The sequence below is a fragment of the Asterias rubens genome, chromosome 13 (assembly GCF_902459465.1).
Source record: "Asterias rubens chromosome 13, eAstRub1.3, whole genome shotgun sequence".
Taxonomy (NCBI): Eukaryota; Metazoa; Echinodermata; class Asteroidea; order Forcipulatida; family Asteriidae; genus Asterias; species Asterias rubens.
The window spans coordinates 5512128-5532047 of record NC_047074.1 but is presented as its reverse complement, the minus strand read 5'-3'; the positions used below and the strand labels follow the sequence as shown (position 1 = coordinate 5532047).

The following is a 19920-nucleotide window of genomic DNA, read 5'->3' as shown; positions in this document are numbered from 1 at the left end:
TACCTGTCTACACACACAAATGCTCAATTCTATAAATTAAAAAAACAGCCTTTCTCTTTCCTTACTAAAGAGGGCGGTAGAGCAAAAAAGTAACAGAACACAATCTGACATTGATGACGGGGATTATGCATCAACAACAGCCAAGCCATGATGTAGAGTAAACCCAGTAAGGTCAGCTACATGTACTTTGGCCATCACTAGTCATTTAGTTGTCATCATAATGCATCTTATATTATTGGATTCTAAATCATTCTCTCGGCCTTGTACGTGTACATATAAATATTATTAGATTTGAAATAATTCTTTCAACCTTGTACTTAAAATATTTTATATTAAATCACTCTTTCAGCCTTGTACTTGATAAATATTATACGCCTCTTGTAATATTTATGCATGACGTCATAATTCTTACCCAAATTGAGGCTACGGGCACAAGCCCCCCATCACTTGCAGTGGCTGTGCCCATCGCCTCATTTTGGGTTAGCATTGTGACGTACCTCATGCATAAATATTAAGAGAGGCGTATAATGCAGATATCATCCCAAACTGAAAATACATCCAAACTGCAGCCCAACCATCCATTTTTGTTCCTCCAAATACGCAATGTTTTGTTGAGTTGGGAGGCCAATGCCGATACATATATCAGCATTTATATCAGCCTTCTTTTTGCTAAGGTTACAAAGCCCCTACAGAAGACGTGACAAAAAGTCCAACCTCAAGATGTTCCAGTGTGTTTTAAACAAATTGTTCTTTGTCAAATGGAACATTAGCATTTAGCAGTTAACTCCAATCCCGTGCTCTGTCCGACTACGGTGCATTAAAGCAAGGTACACCGATCCCCTTCAATGCATAGCAGTGCATTTAGCGGCCAGGGTAACGGCCCAGTGTCAAGGCCTGTGTCAATCTGTCCACTTCGCAATGCAACAGAATTCCCATTTCGTTGCACTTGAATTGGGTTTTCATCTCAGCATTTTGCTACATTTAGCAGTGTGTCAAGAAAAACACCTTTTGAAGGTTAGGGTTAATGATATTTTAAAAAGTCATGGTGATTCATCTTAAATTCACTCGCGTATTTTTTTATTTTCAATTTTTTATTTCAAAAGGAGTTTTTGCAATAAACAGTAATGAAAACCATTTCTTTTAATCATAATACACTTTTAAGACTTGACTTTCCAGGTTAATGACCTGTGTGTATGAATGACTAGCCAGCGTATAATTATTGTAGCAGTCGTGACGATATTTCCACAAGCTTGTTGGAGTGTTCATCTGTGTTAAATTGTGCCATTCCTAAATGCCAAACGCTTGCTCGACATTTCTGCGAATGCTATATAAAGTAATTATGACATACGAACATACTTGCATTCAACAGAATTGACAAAACTTAAGGTTCAATGATTCAATCAGAGTGAGAAGTAAGCCGATCAGGAGTGGGTTCGAATCCCACCCTTGACACTTAAGACTGCTGTCTTAAGGGGATACTGCAGGTCTGATATACTTCATTCTTGTACAAGGGCGAGGCAGTTTTCCTTAGTAAAAGGCACATTTTTGGGAAGGAACATTTCAAGGGGTACAAAAGGCATGAACAGGGAATGTGCCTCCGTTGTCTCCATGAAGTATCAGGCTTGATGGGGAGATGTGTATAAGCTTGGGCGATATCGATTTATTTTATTCACAATATATCGCCGACAATATATCGCGATATTCGATATAATCGCGATTAATGAAATTTGACATCATCAGTCTTAAAACTGAAAGTGAAAGTTGTAGAAGAGACAGTCCTAGCATAAGAGAGGTGTTCTAATGACCTATTCTTCTGGTTTTACTCCAAACCTATGGGGTGCAAGATGTCTCAGCTAGCAAATACATCGCGATATTTAATCGATATATCGCGATATATTGATATTTCGATTAAAACCAAATCCATCCGATATCGAAATCGTGTCCAAATTAATATCACGATATTCGATAATATCGTGATATCGCCCAAGCTTAGTGTACATCCTCAGGTGCCAGCATAAAATTGTGCAGGTAAAAAAGAGGAGTTCTCTACACGTTGGCTCCCTATAATGGGTCCCTAAATAATGCGTAGACATTTCATGCTTGGTTCTCAAGGAGTCCATTGGACACACAATGCACTCTTACCAGCTATCTGAATGAATCAACTTCCTGCAGTTGCAAACAGACCTTTACTGTTCAATTGTGAGCTAATGACTGCTGTTCAATTGTGAGCTAATGACTGCTGTTCAATTGTGAGCTAATGACTGCGTGACAGGCTGTACATTTCCCTGCAAATGTCTCTTTCCCATTCTGCTAAGCTTTTACAGGGTCTTCAAAGTTACTCACGTAGCCAACTGTTTCACCCTCTAAAAAACTGAACCCATTCCCTGTCAAAAAAATCTCGCACTTTTTGTCAAAGAAACTGTTATCCAATTCACTCATTGATTTTAAAGTTCAAAAACCCACAAATGATTTGGAATCGTGTTTTGTTGAGAAATAAACAGACTAGTTTAAAGCAGACCGCTCAAAAATGTCTTCTAGAAAGAAGTGATGGCTCTAGGAGAAGATTCATAGTGAGATGAGACTTGAGATTTCTAACAGGTTCTGCTGGTTTTTGTTGTTGTTGTTGTTTTGGGTTTTTGTGTCTTTTTTATTTTTTTTATTTGGGGGGGGGGGGGCGGGTGGTTTTGACAGAACTCATGAACATGATGAAAGTACTGAATATACAGTGCTTAACGGTATCACACATCAATATTAGGTAAAACAGAATCAAATTAAAGAGAATGGGCACACGTTTGTTGCAAAGTCAAGACTCATCTTAGCCCAGATTCCTCTAAGAACCGCCCCTTTCTTAAGGAAGAGCAATCATAGTTGTCTCCAGTAAACTGATGTAGTTTATTTATTTCTCAACTCTAGACCACGCAACGAATCAGAACTTAGTTAATTTGAAAATGACGGATTTACCTGGAGCTGTGTTTTGTTAAGCGTCAAACAATAGTCAGGCGGCTTGTTGGTTGTATATTTTTCTTTTAATCAGTCAAAAGAGCTACACACTCAGTCCATTCTCAAAGAAAACTTGCAACTGCTCTCACTTCGCCGCTCAAACATTCCATATGTTGAGAAATACTTACCTTATTGGCCTTAAAGGCAGTGGACACTATTGGTAATTAGTCAAAATATAGTTATTTGCATATTTGAGGTCTCAAAATCAAGCATCTGAAAGCACACAACTTCTTGTAACAAGGGTGTTTTTTTCTTTCATAGTTAACTCGCAACTCCGATGACCAATCAAGCTCAAATTTTCACAGGTTTGTTATTTTATGCATACATGTATGTTGAAATACACCAACAATTGTCTCTGGCTGACAATTACCAATAGTGTCCAGTGTCTTTAATTGGAGTTACTTGAAAGCTCCATATCCTCGCAGATTCCACGATCAAATATACCAAGTTATAAATTAAGTTATGGAAGGAAGTGCATGGTTTTGGCACAGAGCGTTACACAAGTTTTGGTTGATTCCATGGAGTCTGCAGTGCTGCTTGACACCACTATCTGGATCGGAGTCCCTCTCTCTTACTGTTGATGTAGCCCTGACCCTTCATTGGTTCTGAGAGTCATGACACCAGAGGCAACCAATTCCAAGCATCCTCCAAGACCATTCACATTGGAATTTGTACAACATTTTCTCTGGGACGGTAAACCACAGTGAAAATGTGTCAAGTTGAACCAAATTGCTCATCTTGAATGCAGAGAAACTGGTTGGCCTCCAAGTTGCCTATGAAGCCACAAGGCCTTCTGGCGTTGATCCGGGCGATTTAAAACAAAATTTATGTATTTCTAATCTATGAAATCAAGTTCAGGAAATCGTTTATTTTAGCTTACCATTGGTGAGCATCAAAGTGGAAATACACCATGCCCAGGCCATACAAGAATGTTGCATCCTAAAAGAAAAAGGAAAAAAACATCAGCAATTAAAACATCAAGTTTGGGTATTTATCTTTATAAAATTTAAAGAAGATATCTAAATGTTCTATGTCAAATTTGGTGAGTTAAATTCTTGTTTGCTTTTGGTTCAAAATGTATAACACTGATGTAAGAAACTCCTCTGTATAATACTCAGATTCAAACAAACTATCCCTGGATTAAAGAGCAGATATCCAGACCACTCAACCCTGGAGCATGCTTGGTGAGTCCAGCTCAGGCACGCTCACTGGCCGAGTGGTAAGATATTCTCATTTTGGTTAAGATATTTTCATTTCGGTTTACCCATATATGTACACCGATTAGTGTTAGTACTGCATACTTAGTACTTTCCCGTTTTCTGTGTAAAAAGCAATCACAGGCATATTACCCGGTTGGGATTCGAACCAACGTCCTTTGCAATTTTGGAGCAGTGTCATACCATCTGGTTAAGATATCTGCTCTAGAAAGATGAAGACGAGGGTTATAATCCCACACAAGCAATAAGTCTGTGGTTTTCTTTTCATTATAGTGATTAGCAGGCCTTGAAATAAGTTATAACCCAAGCCAATTTTTGAGTCTTGGAGGTTGCAATCCTTTAAAGGAACACGTTGCCTTGGATCGGATGAGTTGGTCTTTGAAAAGCGTCCTGTAACCATTTGTTATAAAATTGATATGGTTAGAAAGGTGTTTTAAAAGTAGAATATAATGATCCACACAAGTATCACTCAAAATTGCACGGTTTTCAAACACGGTCGGCCATTTATGGGAGTCAAAGTTTTGACTCCCATAAATGGCCTACCGTGTTTGTCGACGAGGTAAAACGAAAACCAAGCAATTTTGAGGCATATTTGTGTAGATCATTGTATTTTACTTTACAACATCTTTCTAACCATATCGATTTTATAACAAATGGTTATAGGACGCTTTTCAAAGACCAACTCGACCGATCCAAGGCAACGTGTTCCTTTATAGCTTTCAGCGTTCGCCACAGACTTTTTAGGGAGGGCAGTAGTTGCTTCAACAGAAGGACACCATCTGTACAGCATACGCAGCGAACTCCGACAGTCTAAACGGTGATGGTCATATGATTTTTGCCAAGGACTTTTGTTGAACTCCCTGCACAAACGGCGCTCCTCAGGATGGGGAGTACTCCCTCCCATGTGGAGAATCTTCCTATTGCTTTCGTTCCTTCCCTCTTCCTTAACCAAATCTGAAAAAAAAAAATTTTCTACTCACCTTCCAGTAGTCATCTTGAAGGGAAAAGAACTTCTGATATGCTGAAAGGGCTGGAGGGAAATGCAAGAAAAATAGAAACACAATTAACAGAGGAAAACATTATTAGGCCTACAGGCCACAAATTTTATCAAGGCCCATTTCAGTTTGTAAGGGCAATTCCTTTTCAAACCCTGTGAGTCCATGGGAAACTTTTTAAGTGGCATTTGGGGTTTTCCTCCCACATATAAACCTGAAGTTTCTTCATTGTCTTCATTATTTCTTTGTTTCCTATTCTTGTTATTGGCACTTGTGCTGATGGATGTGTTATGAAATAACTGAAATTACATACAGAACAGGCAGCAGACTTACCATTGTTGTTGAAACTTTTCTGCATGCCACGAAAAGTGAAACTTACCGCAATAAGTTTCCCAATACCTGGCTTTTCAAAAGCTCCTATTTTTATTTTTTTACACCCGCTAATGAACTCTGTACTCTGTATTCTGTTAGGAGTAACTGCCCCAAACTGATTAACTGAAAACCGATTCATTGTAATTCAGAGATATTCAAAAGATGATCAGGCCTTTACGCTTTGTTTTGAAAGGTGAAGGGCACTACGGCATTTTCTCCTAGGTAAAGGGCACTCTGCACTGTATGAGGAAATTGTAAATTTGCATCAAGGCAATGACCAGGGGCATGCAGGCAATGACCAGGGGCATGCAGGCAATCACCAATCATTGCCTCTGTGAAGTACAGGCCTGGATGATATTGTCCAAGGTTGTTGACTTCATGGGATCAGTGCACTAGGCTATGAAACAATGCACTGACACCCTACCCACGCTCAGTAAACGACTCAATTTGACATCACAAAGATAGGTAGAGGGTGATGGGATATATGTAAGGTATTAGGCTAATCACCAATAACAAGCCTCGGGGTATGTCATCAAAAAAAGAGACAGAGGGAAAGGATGGGGAAATGGAGCAACAGCTGTGGCAGATGAATTGCATAGTGTGGATAGACCTCAAAGATGACGGCCGGGGATGGGACAGGGTTCTTAATGCTAACTGATGAATCATTTACTTCAAACGGGTCCAGAGAGTTTGATGAAAGAACTGGACACCTTTAGTAATTGTCAAAGACCAATATCCCAACATGCATAAAATGACATATATGTGAAAATCTTAGTTCAATTGGTCATTTAAGCTGCAAGAGAATAACATGAATAATGAAAAGATAAAACTTGCTTGCAGCACAAAATATGTGTACTTTAAGATGCCTTATAAAAGGCTTCAGGCCTGGTTTATTCAAACAACTAAAGCCAGTTTTTGCATCTGCTGTTTTTGCAGCGAATGTTTTATAGCGAATGTTTTACACATTTCAACTGATGCAAATTATTTGTTGCAAATTGTTGACGTCAAAACTGTTGATCACAGTCGCATTCTCAGGAAGTATGAACCAGGCTTTTGACAGTGTCTGAGTTTGGCGTCTTCAGCTATGGCTACATCTGGGTTGCCGCCTCATCATGCGTTTAAGTATAGGACGTCCTTAGCAACACCCTCAGCGACAGTCAGAGCTGTAGCCAACAATTCAGATACGGCCTTAGCAACACCCTCAGCGACTGTCAGAGCTGTAGCCAACAATTCAGATACGGCCTTAGCAACACCCTCAGCGACAGTCAGAGCTGTAGCCAACAATTCAGATACGGCCTTAGCAACACCCTCAGCGACAGTCAGAGCTGTAGCCAACAATTCAGATACGGCCTTAGCAACACCCTCAGCGACAGTCAGAGCTGTAGCCAACCATTCAGATACGGCCTTAGCAACACCCTCAGCGACAGTCAGAGCTGTAGCCAACAATTCAGATACGGCCTTAGCAACACCCTCAGCGACAGTCAGAGCTGTAGCCAACAATTCAGATACGGCCTTAGCAACACCCTCAGCGACTGTCAGAGCTGTAGCCAACAATTCAGATACGGCCTTAGCAACACCCTCAGCGACAGTCAGAGCTGTAGCCAACAATTCAGATACGGCCTTAGCAACACCCTCAGCGACAGTCAGAGCTGTAGCCAACAATTCAGATACGGCCTTAGCAACACCCTCAGCGACAGTCAGAGCTGTAGCCAACCATTCAGATACGGCCTTAGCAACACCCTCAGCGACAGTCAGAGCTGTAGCCAACAATTCAGATATGGCCTTAAAGGGTTTGGGTACTTTTTGTAGCACACAAAACACAATGTTCACAGGTTTACATTGAACTCACACAGTTTCTACCATCAAATATCTTTAAACAGTGTAAAGTTTAATGTCAATATGTGGACGTTGTGTTTTGTGTTACAAAAAGTACCCAAATCCTTTAAAGGCTGAATGGGAAACTCTACCTTTGCTGTAGTCTCCAATCAGTAGTTGGAGGTGTCCAAGTTTGCAGTAGGTCTGAGGATCTGGGGTCTTTCCCCGCTTTCTGATCTGGCTCTCACATTGAGATATCCTCTGTTGTTATAAAACAAAACATAAAACAAACAGTAAATAATTATCTGCAGTTCGCACACTGGCTTATCACATCCAAGAGCATCTCAAAGCGCTCATTGTTATAACTACAAGGTACATGTACAGAGCTATATTTGAAATTGTAGGACCCATTTGTTTACATGGCCCCATGAAATGGTTTACAGAATTGTATCCTAACGTTACTACAAAGCAATAACACATTTCAATATGTGCTCTACTAAAAAAAAAAAACTTCCAGAAAAAAAAAATCAGGGCAAAACAAAATCAGTTCACATACAACAATAGAAAACAGTATAATGAAACATCCAAGTAAAAATTGAAAGTTTCGAGTGAGTACTTAAAGACGGACGGTACAGACCATTGCTCTAACATGTCTGCGTGATGTCACATTATTGATTCCAATGTTTAAAACAAAGGCCATCTCCAGCTCACTTCTTCGGAAACAAATTAAACAAAATAAATAACAAGTCCGATTCTGAAAATCACAGAAGAAGAGAGTTTAATTTTTTTTATTTTATTACAATTAAATCTGTTTAATCTCATGTGAAATGAAAACTTTTCAAATGAATTTCAGCAAAGATCACCTAAGCAGCCGATTTCAAGAAACGCAAGGATTAATTCTACATATATCTTGTGTTAGGATATGGGTTCAATGCATTTTAACGTCTATGGATACGGAACATACAATGTAAATCTTAAGTAAGGAAGAGTTTGGTGGAATCGACAGCTGGTCTTCAAATAGCCTGTGTTTTGACAGTTAGAAAGCTATCTAGGATTGTAATGACTTTGCTCTTCCAAAAACAGAAAATGTATCGTTCTGCTTTACAGAAAAAGAGTTCTTCAACAAATGATTTCCGCTAAATTTGTATAGTGGGGATGCATTTTGCAGCCACTTTAATGAAAATGTCTGCATTGTCAAGCCTACAAACAGGTACTGCATGATCCCTGTTGAGTGACCTACTTCAGCTGAGCTTTCAATTGTCATACTCCTTGCACGCATTATTGAATCAAAGATAAAAAGACTAGTTCACATATACACATGTACAGTGTCTATTTCTATTTGTCTACACACTTGAATGTCAATGCTCATGTACAACTGTACTGTACAGTATTGTTCTGTGTTAACCCAACCAAAAAAGCCACGATCATGTATTCTACAATGTATTCCTGTCGTACACGTATAATATACGTACATCCATGTACAATTGTAATGTTGGTTAACATTTTACACAAGTACAAGTTGTACACTTTGTACGCGAACATACATAAACATGTATTAAGTAGAACAGTTGTAAATACGAATGTACACATACATGATGTATGTGTATAGATGCGGGCGCTAAACCAATTCTGCACTAGCGTCCAATTACGCAAACCATTTTAGCAGAGAGGATTTCACAAAACTTTACGCAACTGCGCAAGTCCACTAGCGCAATGTTTATGGTGCAATAACAGCATTTATGGTGCAATAACAGTGTTACATTAAGTTGCATAAACTTTCGTGAAATCAGCTGCTGAACTGTTGTCAAATTGCAAAAATTCATGCACGATCGCCAAACTGTGCAAATTATTCCTGCACTATCGGCATATTGCGCACACTATTCCCGCAGTATCGGCAAATTGCGCAAACTATTCCTGACAATAATAAGCCGATTGCACAAACCATTCCTGCACGATCGGCAATCGACAAACATCCCTGCAAGATCGACTGATTGTGGAAACATTTTTGAGAGAATCATTTCAGCACGTACAAACAAATCACTGATCCTGAACTTACAATTTGCGTCCAGGTAATTTTTTGTTAGTCTCTGATGGGTCTTTTAATCCTACATGTAGCCGTTTGTTTCAACATTTATCTTTATGCATTGATTTCTAGTGGGTGCCGTGCGCTAGTCCAAAGAATTGTCAACCTCGTGCCCCTGATGGACATTGTACAATAATAATAACTCTCATGATAGCGCAGGGTCAACTCAAATACAAGGTTCTGTCATCTACTAAAAATGTAGTCAGGATGTCCTGTTACACAGAGAAAAATGCACTCAGAATGCTGTTACAGAATAGCTGACTTCTGGGTACCAGTCGCTGTACACTTTTGTATACAAAAATATCGATATACTCGCTCCAGCAAAATGAAACGGTGGTTTGTGTTTTCAACAAAAGTATTTTCTCAACTTCTTTTGCCAGGACACTTAATGGTTTTGTCCAGGTATTTTGTTCCTGGACAAAACCACGTGTGGAGAACCCTACTGTATGTAGTGTGTGCGTATGCATACACCGATGATATCATATTGCATGTTATAACACCCCTTGCAAGTATTCTGCCTGCTCATTGGATTAGAGCGCGTCACATGACATGTCTTAGTTTTGCTAGACGACGGCCGTGTGATAGTGCGTCGCTTTGCCATGCACTAGTCCGAAGACTAGCACACGGCGTGCAGTACCCAGACGTCCATTGCGTGTACGAGGATGATAAACTAATAGTCTGTAACCATTTCGGATTGCACAACACTACATGCAGCACAGTAAAAGTGTTTGCAATCTGTATTCGCATCGTCCGTGGATTGTAGCATTCAGGTCTGTAACTTAATAATAATAGTACAGTATTTAGAAATGTTTGGGGTGTTATAAAACAAATATTGACTGCTTTTACTCGTGCAATGGTTAAAAACTATGACTCCCTCAGTGATCCCCGTAGCATTCTATTTTCCCTCGGCTTCGCCTTGGGAAAATAGAACGCTCCGGGGATCACCTTGGGAGTCATAGTTTTAACCATAGCACTCGAAGCAGTCAATATTTGTATACTAGCAGTTCATCTATCATTAAAAGCCAAGGTTGATTTAAATAGTCATCGTGGTAATTTTGTAGTTTCAAAGAAACCATAGAGGCAGTGTACGGAAACCACTTTGCTTCGAGCTTGGCCTTGGTGTTATGTACAATGACTAGCCTACTATTGTACAGCCCTGATACTTTGGCTTTTAAGGGGCACGGCAGTTTTGCCTTGACTTTTTGTAAAAATTTAGGGCACCAAGGCAATTTTCAAAAATTTGGAAGGGCATCACGGCAATCATAAAAAGTTGCGAAGGGCACGACGGCAGTTTGAAAAAAAACCTCCGAGTTGCCTATAAAAAATAGTTCTTCCAATTTTTCCATTTTCTAACTGTTACCCAATGAAAAAAGAAAGCATTCATCTAATTCAACAAAATAAAGAACAACTACTTACAATACACAATTCCTAAATAATTTTTGTTCATACGTAATCCTACTATTATTGGTCATGCACGTTGTGTAGTTTTTCGTAGAGACGCTAAAATTCCCACGTAACTGCTCCATTTTGACACGATGTTGACAGAATAAATGCATGCGGTGCGCGCGCGACGACTATGCTGTACATAGACCTTTTCGCAAATACCGGGGCGCGCGCGTAAAGCTTGGAATTAGGTGCATTGTGGTCTAGCTGGTATCCAAATTTGATCCATATATATCCCACAATGCACCTCATTCAACAGTCTGCGCTTGCGCATTGGTATTTGCGATAAGGTCTATGATGGTACATCACATGTACCAAGCATGGGGAAAACCACTATCCCAGCATGCAAAGGCACGTCGAGTCTTTTTCTCAAGGCGTTTAGCGTTTGTTCGCGTAATTTTACCACTAGAGGGCGTTTACTCTCACGCTATCGCTCTGTTCCGAAACGCCCTCTAGCGTTCGATGTTTCGAGTATTTTTTTGTCGCACGCAAAGAACAACGACTAACGAGCCTGAAATCTGCTGTTGTGCCTTACGTGCGTGAAATTGGGGTATATTTCGTTGCGTGAAATTTACACAGACATCGGGACTTTATTTTCGAACTTTGACAACGTTGAATATAATTTGTTTTCGGGAGGAAGGGCACGGCGGCAATGATGAGAAAAGGGCACGGCAATCATTGCCGTGAAAAATTGTTTTTTTGAAGGGCATTGCGGCAATCGGTAGGGGCAACGACGGCAATTGCCGTCGTTGCCGTCGTGAAGTATCAGGGCTGATTGTACAGTTGTACGCAGTAGACCTAGCTCGAGGAGCGAGTCCGTTGAAGTCTACATGGATAGAACACATCTAGTCTTGCAAATGGCGCAGCCAGGCCAAAGGTTTATAGTGTAACAAAAGTTGTAATGTTGGGTGCAATCTTTAACAAACAAAATTAGTTGACTCAGTTTGCCATTTATTTCAGCACAAACTTTGTTTCCTTGCATGATTTTAAAATTTGCGAAGGATAGCTACATGTAGGGCACAAACTTTTAACACTGCGCAATCTTTGTTATTTAATCTTGTACATTGTAGGGTCAGTTTGAATCGAAGTAGTGTTTGCTGAATTTAGAATTCTGTCTGAAGCAATACTATTGTTCAAAAATTTGCTTGGACAAAATTTATAAATTTCCTATTTCAATAATGGCCCAAAGGTTATACTGTACATTGGTAAAAAGATTTCAATAAATGTTTGTATATTTTCCTGATGGAAGTGCCCTCTTCTGACAAAAAGCAGCCTCAGTTCTTGTGAGGAACACACAAATGGACAGCACACACACAAAAACTTCTTTCTCTTTTTTTTTTTTTTTTTTTTTTTACAATAAATTCAACACATTATGACAAAACTAAAATTTTGAAAAAGGACTCACAGTAGTAAAAAAGTTGGCACTTCAAAGGTACAAAAAATAGAAAAATTTGTGTCCCCAATTTAACCCCACTTCATGATGTTACATGCAGGTGACCTAGATATGAAAGCTATAGTAGGCAGCAATGTACACAGTACTCCTTCCCTTCACAGTGTGTATTCCATCCATATAAACATGCATCACTCATCATGTCTTGGCATATGCACTCCCTGTAAATAGCGCCACCAACTGACATTTGACACAGACATGACAGACTCTCCATGTACAGACAAGGAGGAAGAATGATTTTGCTTGATACAAGACATGCACAATTGTGGAGTCGCAGACAAACATGCCTTAATTTCTACGGACCACTCAGATACAAGGCAACCAAGGGGGTTGGGTGGATCAATCCACCCTTTCTGCCTCTGTGATCCACTTCGGAATAGAGTGTTTCAGTGGCATTCATATGTACATCTGATTGAAAATGTATAGCACAGCTGTAGTACAGCTTGAGAATGAAATTATCTTAAAATATGAATGTACTTCTGTACATGTACCATGTAATAAATAAGGAAATAAATGGGTAGCGACGAGTTCTTTAACAGTCGTTAAAAACCTGCAGGGTCGCTGCCGTGTGAGGGCCTATATCGCACAGAAACGACCCTGCAAGGTTTTAAATGGCCGCTTAAGAACGAGTCACTACTCTTTTATTCCCATTCATAAATCAGGGATGCCAGTGGCTCTTTCCTTCAGAGCCTGAAAAATAATTTTGAAGAAAAAGGGGTCACCGCTCCCCCCCCCCGACCAAAAAAAATATAAAAAAACATAACAGCACTTTTTTAATAAAACATAAACAAAAAAGAAAATTCTGACCATCCCCCCCCCCCCCTACTGCCAAAAAGGCAGGCAGTCTGATTTTAGTCTTGAATTTTCCGTTTGTATATTACAGGCATGAGAATGAATGATGATAAAAAAACTGGAAAAAAATTCAGTAAATCGGAAATGTCAATATTCCATCATTTTTGTGTTAGAAGCTCTGTGGTGGTCTCTGATGCATTTCTGACACCGATTTTTCCAGGTAGAAGTGAGCTACTTTTGTGTGATTTTTCCTTTTTTTTATTTTAATAATAGGTTTAAGGGAAAATAAGGAATGTTAAGCACAAACAATTCAAACAATTTTGGGTTCGCCTGCGATTTTGTAACAATTCCGGAAAAAGAAAGGAAAAACAAATTATAATAGTAATAATATTTTAATTTTTCTGACGATCTTATCCCTTATTTCTGCCTTTGAAAATGCTTTTTTTCTCACCAACAACCATTTTTATAGGTCCTTGATTTGAAATTCGGTTGAGTAAAAGAAATTCTTTTGCAATTAAATGTTTGTATTTTAAAATATATATAGGCCTATATATCTGGCGAGAGTGATGTGTTTTTGAGAAAGAGGTTGTTATTCAGCATAGGGTATAACTGGAACGAGGTTGAGATTAGACCCCAACATAGAAATAGAACCAATGAAGAAAGCACAGTGTGTTCGCTGGTTCCCACTATATCTTTCGCTGGTTGTGAGGCAATAACAGGTACCAGTTTTCCATGGCCTGCCGGCGATCTCAGATTCGTGCCGCGCCGCTCATTGGTTCGTGTACAAACCTGCACGTACACAGTACACAGTACACATGGTGCAAACACGTGCATTGTTTTTTCAGTAGACTTTCAAAAGTCTCCACACGTGTTATATTTGCTGCAGCAGCAAGCGCATTACACGCAAACATTATTGAACCGTACCACTATAAACGAAGCAAGGAATGAGGCAAGTTTATACATCTGTCGCTGCTGCTGCATGCATGCGCGATGCCAGGAAGACCACAAGCCGTAAACTGGGCCAGTTGCTGGACGGCAATTTATTGTTTAGTTTTTAGGTGCCGTTTTTTTCATGAACGCCGTACGTGTGGATCCGCGATAATAACAATTACAAAGGTAAACTGACATTGTCTGACTAGAGAAGAGGGATTAGAGAAATCCAAATGTATACCCCCAAAAACCTACCCCCCAAATTTTATAGCAAATTCACATCGAACTCGGAGACCACAATTTTGAAAGGAAAAAAAACGGAATTCCGGTTTAAACCGGAAGATTCTCATGCCTGATAATATCACAAGTTTTAAAAACGTAAAAAAAAATTGGGCTGATCTTACCCTCTTATTTCTGCCTTTATAGTATTTTTTTTCAACCATGTTTTGGTTGGTATTAATGTGAGGGTCAGTTGAATAAAAAACTTCTTTTGCAGTTAAATTTTTTCGATCGGTGTCAGCAACGCACATTATTGGGAGGGTCCAATTATTCAACTCACCGTCAACTAGCTTGGTGCCGCCAACTCGCCGTTAACTCCTCCAAAATAAATTTAAAATCCACAAAAGATGCATAAAACTATACAGTATAAGCTAAAAGAGAATTTGAAAAGTTTGAGGCTACATTTCGATTGTAAGAATTTTGTTTTTTGATCGTGAAAAAAATATCTCTATGCTACAAAGCCGTCGGTCGCCATCGGTCGCCATCTTTCTTTTCACAGGCTTGTACAAAATGGACAACAGAGGACGCTTTCCTGCATTTGGAATAGTCTTGCCACAAGCCGTGAATGATTGGTACTGCATGTGTAGCATGTACTGCAATTTGTGTTAGTTGACACCTGAGGCATTAGGTCAAGACTAGTTCATACCTGCCATCTTGGAAGTGATTGAGTTGGCGAGATGACAGCGAGTTGACGGCAACAACATAACATTTTCTCTGGCCAGATGAGCGCCAGAAATTTGTTTTCAATAAAATATATTCTCCGGCCAAATGAAATACGGAGCGTCGGAATTTTTTTTCAAAACTTATATTTTCTCCAGCCAGATGACAAACGGAACGCCGAAAATCTGTTTTCAATAAAATATATTTTCTCCGGCCAGATGAAATACGGAGCGCCGGAATTTTTATTTATTTTTTTTTCTTTATTTTTTTCCTCCGGCCAGATGAAACACAGAGCGCCAGAAAAAATCGGGGAAAACTTGAAAAAGCCGAAATTCCCGAAATAGCCGGAAAACTGGCATCCCTGATAAATGCCTTTTCGGTTAAAAGGCATAATAAAGTAAGAAACTCTGTAAAACTTATCCGTTTCCGACGTGCTTGAGCTCTGTACGTCCGTGTGTTGCATTGTAATTTGTTATGACTGAACTGACAGTTTCCGGATCCATTCGTGCACGTATAGTCTTGGTGCAAGACGTTCTCATTTTTCTTTCAAACACAGCGCGACCAACTCACCGACAGCGCCCGCATCGCCTGTAACAAGAAATGTCTTGCAACCAAGACTAGTGTGTAGTATCCGAAAACAACTGATTATAAACAGAGCTCTAGCTGGTCATTATCAACCGTTTAAACACCCCCACGTGACGGGCTCTCCACTAATAGGAATAGCCAAACTGTCTGAGGTATTTAAAAATACAAGTTACTGTACGCAATTTACAGTTGTCACTGAAAAAGGACAAACATGTTCTCATAGAATTGAGTAAATATACTTCTTCTCACACAAGAATGGAGAGTCTGATTGATAACTGCATACTGTACACTCCCTACTCCTCAGTCAAAAGCTGTGTTCCCATTAGACTTTTTAAGTACCACGACTTTTCTGTAGAATGACAACATTAAATCCAATCGGGACGCATGGTAAACTGCCCTTCCTGTCAACTTACCGCAACCGTGATGTAAAACTAACAGGCCAAAAGATAATTTCGTGACTTGTTTTACTCATTTCTCAAAACGTACAAAGCACTGGAAATTGACCAACGATGGGAACGATCAAGGTAATGTACATGGGTAAACAAAACTCATTTTACACTACTGCGCTGTGCGTTATGCCAAGCGCGCATCCTTAGCCATGCGTTTTTGTATCACATCATGTGATTGATTATCGACCAATAAAACATCATAATTTGTTACCGAGGTGTACATGTATTACAATGTCAGTTGTAACTTGTGATTTATTAATGATGGAGGTCACAATGTACATCGTAGTCATCCCATACTACATAAATTGGGGAGGTTTTTTCCTTTCTACAGAACTCTGAAAGCATGGAGAAAACAGTGCTTTATCAGTCACACAGTGTAAGAAAAAACATAATCTACATGCCAGCGCATTAATTACATTATGAAGTTTAACGATAATATGATATTTGACAATTTTATAATCTTTTTACTCATCGTCTATAAAAGACTGTGCGCACATCTTGATGATGTTTAATTTCCTCGCCTTGAAAGGAAAAACATCAATACAAATTAGGCAAGGGCATGTTTCATAATTTCCAAATACTATAGTACAGATGAGAAATTGGCTGATCAACTGAAATATTGCATGCCAGGATTTCTCACTATCAAAGGCTTTTCATATTTAAATAAAGAAATAGATACTTGGAGACGTTCGCATTTTTATCATACAATTCTTAAACAAACAGAAACTACTAAATGTTGGTTATCTCATGTTAACTTACTCTTAAAAGAGTAACTTAACAAGACAATTCATTCCATTGCACTCTGCACTAACGCTCAAATGAGAAACTCAGTACTCATATCTCAGTGTGTCAAAATCCATGCTAGTACACATGTCCAAGCATGATATATGGACACGCGTCTGGGAACTAGACGTCTGATTCCTAGACGCGTGTCCATTATGTTTTGTACACGAAGCACGGATCGAGTGTTTTTTTATTCTAGGACAAACGTGTTGTGACTTCGCGATTCGTTCGGCAGAGTTCGGGGACAATCAGCATTTGTAGTGTAGTGGTAAAACGGAGTATTTGGGGACTGAATTACGGTAATTTATAGCTTTTAACATTTTTTGAGATTGCGGAGTGGGTTCTCTGGTCGCCCCCTCGGACATTGAGATATCAAAGGACACATAGAGCCTAATTTTGGCGAAATTAAAATGAAAATAAAGAGAGATTTTTGATTCCAAAATTCATTGAACACTGATTGAACCATCATTGAACCATCATCGTTTGACGCGTGAGAGATATAAACCAGGTTACGGGAGACGATAGCCGAATGAAACCGAATAGTTCTAGGAGTATACTGTGGTCTGGTGTGCCAATGTGGTGATTTGTCTGTTTACCATACATGTACAGGTATTTTGAGCAAAAGTGACCTCACTTCACTAGCACTAAAGCACATGAATGACAAACGTTATATAGTTTGGGAATACACACATTCAGTTCAAAATAAAATGGGTGTAGGTCCATTAAATTGGCTCAAACCAAAATTTGTGCAGATAATCAGACGTCTTTTTAAACTATTCCTACTGATATACGGATTGGTAAGGCTGTAAATTTGGTAAATTTGCGAGTGGAGGACTTTGCAAAATCACTTGGTACACCGACAATGCTGAATTTCAATCTATTTTACGTCCCAAACAAGATGCAAATGTTAACTTTGAAAACAAATGTGCCCTCATATGTACCAAATTTCCAGTAGGACAAGTGTAATAATGTACCCAACCATGCAGAACAGCGGGCGATGTTCATGTCTTGTGGAGTCTTTGTTTACAAAATACAACATTGACTGGTCAGTGAACTATATAAAAACAGATCTTAAATATTTATCTCCAATTGCACAACCTACACCAAGGAAGATAACTTGTATTGTACACTGTGTTTGTGTGCTAAATGTGTCACCCGTGTGTTTCTGCCAATGTACACACAATTCGGTGAACTTTCTTCACCCCAAAATGTTTTTGTTAACCCTTCTGTAATTCTTGGATTTGCAGAGGTAAAAACCCAAATTTTCATGAAATTAATATATTGTGTAGTCATATTGACACACAAATTCTCTGTTCTTTGCAGAGAATGTGGAAATTTACACCATTTTCTGACGCCATGAACAAAGAAAACATCGGCCATATTCCATTATAATTGGCCGCCATTTTGGAACGTAGTATTCCATTCAGTTAATGGGCGATGGACCACCCATACAAAATACGTGCACACAACTACACACGCACACACAGCGTACACGTTTTTATTTCAATCCTCGAAACCACCATTTTGAATCCCTCTTCCCCACATTTCCACAATTTTAAAGAAGTTTGTATCTTTCGGTAATACCAAGTGGTTTCATGCTTTCTTGAGGAGATTAGAAATAAGTAAAAATGCCGCGATATTTGGGGAAATCGTGGACCTGGGTATGACCCGCGGCCAGGGCGGATGGCCTATTTTTAGTATTTATTTTTTACAACTTCATGTTCCTACCTTCGTCAAAAGCGTTCTATTTTGCAGCCCTTCTGGTCCTTCCAGAGACAAAAATCCAAAAAGACGGCTGTGGGAAAAATATAAAATTTATGGAATTACCAAAATCGAAAAATTCACAGCAAAAAGTTAAAATTTACAATGCAAAATTATAAAAACTTTCCGAGGTTAATTTCCATACCTGTCGAACTCAACCAACTCTGACTTTGCTGGGGTCAGGGAAGGCAGCGCAGCTCCGGCTTGTTCGCCCGCCATTTTTTCCGAGACAAAATTCAACCACACTGAGCCCGGACCCTAGGTGAGTTCCTTTGTAACCCAGTCATGGTGCAAAGCTTGGAAAATATCTCGCAGAAAGGCCTAAGTTTTGCCTTCAAGTTGGTAAAACCTCGCACATCAAAACAGAACTCGGACTTCCACGCTGAATATATTGTACATGTTCTGCATGTACCGTACACACTGGGGCCAATCATGGTGGGGAGAGTCTGTCACGTGGTCTGGGTTACAATAACGAACTGATTCATTCTGTGCGTACATCCCCATGTATATTTTAACCGTAATGTACATGCATGTTTGTGGTAGTAAACACGAAACAAACATTCTTTCTAAGTCCTTTGAATATAAATTTTAAGCTATTTTAAACATTGTCGAAGTAAAATAGCAGCCAGAGCAATATATGAATAAATCATGGATATAGCTGAGCTGAATGGGCATGAATGGGACAGCAGAAATGATCAAAAGGATATTTTGAACGTTGATTGTTTTTTGTGGCAAGTTCAGTATAAGCCATGTTGGGTGATGGGCGGTGGGGGCAGGCTTTTGACGCCCCTTGTGTGGATTCCGCGGCAGCAGCAGCAACGGAGGAGGCGGGCACGCACGTTGTGAGGCCCCATCAAGACCTTTAGCATGCTGCCTCCAACTTGGTCATGTTCCTTGTATCGAATAACAATAATGAATGCTAATAATCATTATGCAAATAGGAACCAGACTCATTGTTTTTCCACCCTCGGTTTGGTTACATTGTTAGCAATGGGGGAAAAGCTAGAAGATGGCTGCACCCCACGATGGGTCTATTAATTACTCATTATCCCCAGCCCCTCTCACACCATAAAGCAAGTACCAGTATGCTCACACAATCCAGTTTCCTAAGATTGTGTGAGCAACCCAAAATTAAGAAGTAAGCCATCCTTCTTGAGTCATCTAAGCCCCTTTTATTATTTATCGTTTGCCACTGCCCCCTCCTACCCCGCCCTAATAATCTTTCATCGTGGGCCCAATTATTTCATAAAGCAATGTAAGCCCAAAAACTTGCTAAGCATAGAAAAGTTTTGCAGGTTACCAGTCA

The 19920-nt window shown here is 39.5% G+C and overlaps 1 protein-coding gene across 1 annotated transcript; it reads right to left on the bottom strand.

The window, feature by feature from the left end:
• Positions 1-3876: 3876 nt before the first annotated feature.
• On the bottom strand, positions 3877-19012 carry LOC117298263 (histone demethylase UTY-like). The gene is made up of 5 exons (XM_033781408.1): positions 18760-19012; positions 18582-18648; positions 7552-7660; positions 5198-5247; positions 3877-3939 (listed from the first exon to the last, which is right to left on the bottom strand). Exons 1-5 carry the CDS (start codon positions 18831-18833, stop codon positions 3877-3879), a joined length of 363 nt encoding a protein of 120 aa, XP_033637299.1. The 5' UTR covers positions 18834-19012.
• Between the last annotated feature and the right edge of the window lie 908 nt (positions 19013-19920).